The sequence below is a fragment of the Azolla caroliniana genome, unplaced genomic scaffold (assembly GCF_043228905.1).
Source record: "Azolla caroliniana isolate FFs.n. ecotype wild unplaced genomic scaffold, voAzoCaro1.0.p SCAF_17, whole genome shotgun sequence".
NCBI lineage: Eukaryota > Viridiplantae > Streptophyta > Polypodiopsida > Salviniales > Salviniaceae > Azolla > Azolla caroliniana.
Window position 1 is genome coordinate 2,201,634 of NW_028230452.1, and position 6,333 is coordinate 2,207,966.

Sequence of the window (6,333 nt, forward strand, 5' to 3'; positions counted from 1 at the left end):
GTTACTTTCATAGAAGAGAGAGTCCTTATTTGTAATTCACTACAAGCATAAAGCACATATTTTCTTTGGTGTGAGAACTCGCTCCTTGAGATAGTATATTTGTTGCTTTGACGATGATCATGATCATTTGTATTTCTTAGTGGGGGTGGGGTATATTAAAGTACAATACCTTAGAGAGAGAGAGAGATCTAATAGTTTATGTAATACATTTTTGATGAGATTCAAGGAATCGTTTCTTTTGACAAAATGTGCGGGATATGATTTGGAAATTGTTTTAGCACATGTGCGAGGCGTGTGTGAGGGAGCGTATGCTTTCTAGAGTCATGAATGGGTTTGACTTGTTTTTTCAAAGAGATATTGGTCGGGTCGTGGTGGGCCCGACTTGACTACGAGAAAGAGAAGGCCATACATACATATTACACTCACACACATGGTGTCTCTCATTTGGTATGCAAAAAGAGAAGGCGAAAAGGTGGAATCTTGAATGATGAAAGTAATTCCTCATCAAAAGGACAGAAGACGTGAATGAAGAAGAATAAGAAAAAAGACGCCAGACAGAAAGAAGTGGTAGAGTCGTAGTAAAAGAAGAAGAAGAAGAAGAAGAAGAAGAAGAAGAAGAAGACAACGACTGGGTTTGCGATGGCCGTGTTTCGAAGGTACGCTCTCTGATATTCTCTCTCTGCCTCGCGTCTTTGTTTCCCCGCAGCACCTCGAAACCCTAACTCTGTTTCCTCTTCTTCTTCTTTTTTTGAGCATTTCCATAATATCATCTGCGTAAGCGTTAGCTAAGCATAACACAGACATCCTCGAGGGAAACAGTAAGGGCCCCTGAAAACTTCTGGATTTTGATGATTGTTGACATGCTCTATAAGTTGATAGGCATTAAATTGACGTACTTATAACGCTGCACTTGTTTTATTGGTATCAAGGTAGCCATGGTCATGTTTCCTGTATAAAATAATAAATCTTTTCTGAGTTCTGAACTGAAACATGCACTTGCTCTTTTTTTTCTTTTCAAAAAGCCACCAGTACGGCCATCGGTGACTTTGCAGACATATGGCGGAAAAATTTCGTTTTTAGGCATCTAGTGGTGGAAATGTAAAGAGTTTCCAGGTACAAGGCTTTGCAAAAAAAAAAACAGTTATCTGCAAGCATTCTAGGCGATGGGTAATTGCTGCTCTTCCGAGCCACGGGATGAAATCACACCTGCTGCACAAAGGACCCCTGCCTCCAATGGAAACATTGGTATATTCCATAGCTAGAGATCTTTACACTTCTTAAGTTTCAGTCTAGCATTTTTGTAGAAGACTTTGCATACCATTCGCTTAGAATATGTATGCTAAGTACTCTACAAGTATTCTGACTATTTTCTAAAAATACTTAGAATACGTATTTTACAAATTAAATAAGTTAAATAATTGGAATACTTGTAGAATGCTTTAAATATATAAAATATGTTAAATACTTCTTAAAATTTAACTATTTTTTCAAATTTAAAATTTATCTTCTAAAATGTTAAATACTTGTTAAATACATAGAATATGTGAAAAACTGAAAAATGGTAGTTCTAAAACGTAGAATACTTCATAATATTGTAAAACATATTCTAAACGTAGAATACACATTTTTTAACAACTATCCAGCCTAGTAAGTCTAAGAATTTTTTAGTGATCTTAAAATAAAGAGCACTGTTGCAGGTCCTACTGGTATGCAAAACAATGAGACAGCAGAAAATAATGGGAATCTGCTACCTATAAATGCTCAGATGATTCCATTTGAAGTGCTGAAGGAGGTAACCAACAATTTTGGACCAAAATCTTTAATTGGAGAAGGATCGTATGGACGTGTTTATTTTGGAAATGTTGTCAATGATCGAGCTTCCGCAATAAAGAAGCTCGATGAAAATAACCAACAAGAACCTGATAATGAGTTTTTGGAGCAGGTCGAGTCTCTTTTTGCTAATATTACTGAAATTTAACTTGCAATGAAGCCTCTAATAAAGCTTTGAATTCTAGGTTTCTGTTGTTTCAAGGCTCAAGCACGAGAACATGATTGAACTTATTGGGTATTGTGTGGATGGGAGATTGCGAGTTCTTGCTTATGAGTTTGCAACCATGGGGTCATTACATGATATTCTTCATGGTTGGCAGCTAAAATCTGTTAGAAATTACAATGTGTGCTAGAATCAAAATTCACTGTTTAGGCACTAATGCATTGTGCTTCTGCATGTCCAGGGCGTAAAGGTGTACAAGGTGCACAGCCAGGTCCAACATTAGATTGGATGCAGAGAGTGAAAATTGCCGTAGGAGCTGCAAGGGGTTTGGAGTACCTTCATGAGAAGGTGCAACCACCCATCATACACCGTGACATTAGATCAAGCAATGTTCTTCTTTTTGATGATTTTACAGCAAAAATTGCAGACTTCAATTTGTCCAATCAGGCTCCAGATATGGCTGCAAGACTACATTCAACACGAGTCCTAGGCACGTTTGGTTATCATGCTCCTGAGTAAGTCACATTGACCGAAGCTTCCAACTGTTCATGCAAGGAAATAATGTGTACATACAGTAACATTTAATATATCATATAAAATACAAATGATCACTTTGATCTCTTTGTGCTGAAAACCAGTACCTGGTTCATGTTATGCCGATTATCATCACGTACGTGATAGGATGATATCCTAATATGCTACATCACATGCCTATATGTGCACGTTGATATGTTGTAGAGGCTAGAATTTGATTTTATATTGCCATATCTCAGCGTAAGTTCATGTAAACATGTTTTGTAACAGTTCTCATGGTAGTATTAATAAAAGAGGTCTACAATTGCTTGATCCCATGTTTTTCTTCTTAGGACATACCACTGATGATTTAGGATCAAGGTCATTTTTTCTCAAATCCCTTGCCCAATCAAGAAAATGCATACGAGAAATGAGATTAGGATACTTCTTGTAGAATATCAGTATTGATACATGCAGATAGAATTTGCAGGCGATATATTTAAAATCACTATAGTTGTACTCAACAATATTTTGACATGGATAATACTACATTCTCTCTGTTCGTTTGGTACAGCAGTAAGGAATCCGAAGCGTGGCCATGGTTTTTGAGATATGGATGATTTAATTATGTTTTAGAACACAGATGAATATTTTATTGCAATATTTAGGATATTTATAGACCGTCAATTTTAGTTCTTTCTTTTCTCTCTCAAATTGTAGTCCACTCTCTAATTGTTTGAAGATGAAGGACAAGCTGTCATTCCATTTTTTTAATTTCTTATAAAAATAATATAGAATTTGGCACTTGTTCTCATGAAGTTAAACCAACGCATAAAACAATAAGAACAACCAACACTGATTAGCCACACCCCTGGTCTATCCATCGATAAAAAAAGACTTTCTATGGAATATGATAAACCAAAAAGCTTGAAAGCTATACTAAGGTGAGCGTAAAAACCTTGGTGCTGGCATATATTCTTTTATTTATTTTAGAAATCCGGGTGTATAACAAAACTGAAATCCAACTTTGTCAGATCGTACATCAGAGAAGTTTCCATATGATGCTGGCAGTGCAAGGTTTAATAATTCATTTATCTTAACATGACATGTTGACCATAAACTATCGAGGGTCATGAGAGTACTTCCAAAAGACTCTGTGAGATTCTTGTGTATGTTTTTCTAATGAGCTCACTGCATGGACTTCATTTCAGGTATGCAATGACAGGGCAGCTCTCACGAAAAAGTGATGTTTATAGCTTTGGAGTTGTCTTATTGGAGTTGCTTACTGGAAGGAAACCTGTTGACCATACCATGCCCCGTGGGCAGCAAAGTTTAGTGACTTGGGTAAGTTTTTCTTTCATCATTTGCAGGGTTTTTCTTGGCCAGGGGCCGCTTACCAAACTTTGATTATGACATACTGTAACACTGAAACTGATCTATGCTTTTCATGATGAAGGCAACTCCTCGATTGAGTGAAGACAAGGTGAAGCAATGTGTGGATCCTAAGCTAAAGTCTGACTATCCCCCAAAAGCAGTTGCCAAGGTACTTTTGTAATGTTTGGTGGGCTCTCATGTTGTCAAACTACTAGGCAATCCTTCTGGACCCTAGTAACACTCTAGGCCTACTTGTCAATATCCACTACATGACATTTGTGTTTGATGCTTTTGCAGATGGCAGCCGTTGCAGCATTATGTGTGCAGTATGAGCCAGAGTTTCGCCCAAACATGAGCATTGTAGTGAAGGCATTGCAACCTTTACTGGCACCAAAGCCAACTCTTAGTGTTGGTGAACCCTCACAGACATGATAAAAGCTTTGAGGCATTTTCTAAGCCTTCTTTCGGCTGGAATAATGTTTCTGAAAATGAGCTGTTTTTGTACTTTTCTATTTATATAGAAAGAGTCAGCTAATACTTAACGAGAATGAGCTGTTTTTGTTCTCATTTTCATACCATGTACAAGTTTGCTTATCTATATATATATAGATATGGGTAAAAGAACTGTTGACTTCAGATCTTCTATTGTTGAACCCAAAGTTCGACATTGTTGGCATATAAGCAAGGATGCCTTTATATATATATAATTTGACTTGTAAATCCTTGATGTGCTGATTGGAATATGTGCACATCACTCCAGATGAATGTAGAATGTATACAATTTTTATATATCTATGTATATTACAATGTATACATAGTCCCCCAATATCTTAGAAAAACATTATCTCATCATTTGAAGGGATAAACTAAGTATTTATTTGGGATATGAGAAAAATACTTGTTTACAGCATTTTGACCCAAGTTGGACATTATTCTTTGGATGTGCTGTGGAATTTAAGTTGTAGTCTACTTTTTCTTTTGGGGCGAAGGGCTATGATTGTGCATGTTGAAAATATGCGAGGTCAATAAACTCTTTTGCGGTTGGGTAATAAAACTTAATACAATATAGTGCAAAGGCCATAAATCTACATGGTGAATATATGTGAGGTCAATATACTCTTTGGCCCTGAAGTGATAACAATATTTGTAGGAAACTATGTGATTGCCTTTAAACATCATAAAAGGTGCATTGAGAATCCTAATTAGCAAATTAGTGCTTAAGTTAGAGCTTGCCTTATTGAAGTGATTAAATAAACATGTGGTAAAGCTTGTGCTTTGTATTGTTGAGGTTGTGTGATTGTAAGTCTTTGATTGACGAGTTTTGATATTTTGTTCATTACAAGAATTTGTCTTTTTAAGATTAAAATAGTGGAAGCTAAGCATTCACACTTTATTGCTTTCCATAATCCATGTGTTTAAACACGAGGTTGTTCTAGATATAATTAATTACTTATTTTACTTGCACACCAATATATAAACCCTCTCAAATAAATTAATGATTAGATAGAGTGAGTCAAAGTATCTCTAGGGTCCCATTCATCATCATTGTCATGGAATGAGCAAGATATCATAAAATATGAATAACAGCCCAATGAAGAATGATAGGAGTTATAAACCAAAACATTATGGAAGGAAGGTTTGTTGGTGCAGTTGATGTGGGATGTGGTAAGAAGGGAATTTTCAACGAAGTAAATGGCAATTCAAAAGGAGCCAAGGGTGGGGAAGGTACAAGAACGTTGTCAAATGGTGATGAAACTAGATATAGTGATGACCTAAGGGGGGACATGGGAGAAGGTTCCGGTTTCACTAATAGTGATACTTTTTGTGCTTGTTCGCAATGGTTTTCTATCCCGCATATGAAGTACCACATGCCGGGTTTATTCAAGGTTACAAGTGTGGTGCCTCCATTGTCATAAATCGCCAAAGGTGCTTCCTTGTTACAAGTTTGGTAGGCCTTCTCGGTTACTTGGAAGACATTATGGGATCCCTTGATATACTTGAACACTGTTAAGCACATCCAAATCCACGATGAATGTTGGTTTGTTACAAAACAACAATAGGCACCATTAACCATGCAATCATCATTTGTCACCCAGCATGTGATCAAGGAAATGTACACAAAATTAAATGAAACTAGCATGGAGATTGTTTTTATTATTATGAATCAAATAAGTGTAGAGCCAGTTAGCTAGCTTACCCAGCTGATCGCCCACATAGAAGGTGAGTGTAGAGGTCCAACTGATGTAGTCGAAACCATTGACTTCCGGCAAGACCCAGCCTCTATTACCAACAATGTGAAGCACGGGTGTGCGGGTCTTTGGTACGGCTACCGGCAGCGCTGGCAGAGGAGAGGGAGAAAGAGGAGAAGAATCCATTGATAGAGGAGGAGAGGGAGAAAGAGGAGAAGAATCCATTGATAGATGAGGAGAGGGAGAAAGAGGAGAAGACTCCAT

At 37.1% G+C, this 6,333-nt stretch overlaps 1 protein-coding gene across 1 annotated transcript; it reads left to right on the plus strand.

Annotated features, from left to right (window-relative positions):
* The first annotated feature begins 591 nt into the window (after positions 1–591).
* On the plus strand, positions 592–4,766 carry LOC147852771 (protein CYTOSOLIC ABA RECEPTOR KINASE 7-like). Its single transcript, XM_087333176.1, has 8 exons — positions 592–656; positions 1,023–1,245; positions 1,698–1,942; positions 2,016–2,142; positions 2,235–2,508; positions 3,718–3,850; positions 3,963–4,049; positions 4,178–4,766. The coding sequence occupies exons 2-8, from the start codon at positions 1,164–1,166 to the stop codon at positions 4,310–4,312; spliced, it is 1,083 nt and encodes a 360-aa protein (XP_087189302.1). The 5' UTR covers positions 592–656; positions 1,023–1,163; the 3' UTR covers positions 4,313–4,766.
* Positions 4,767–6,333: the final 1,567 nt, after the last annotated feature.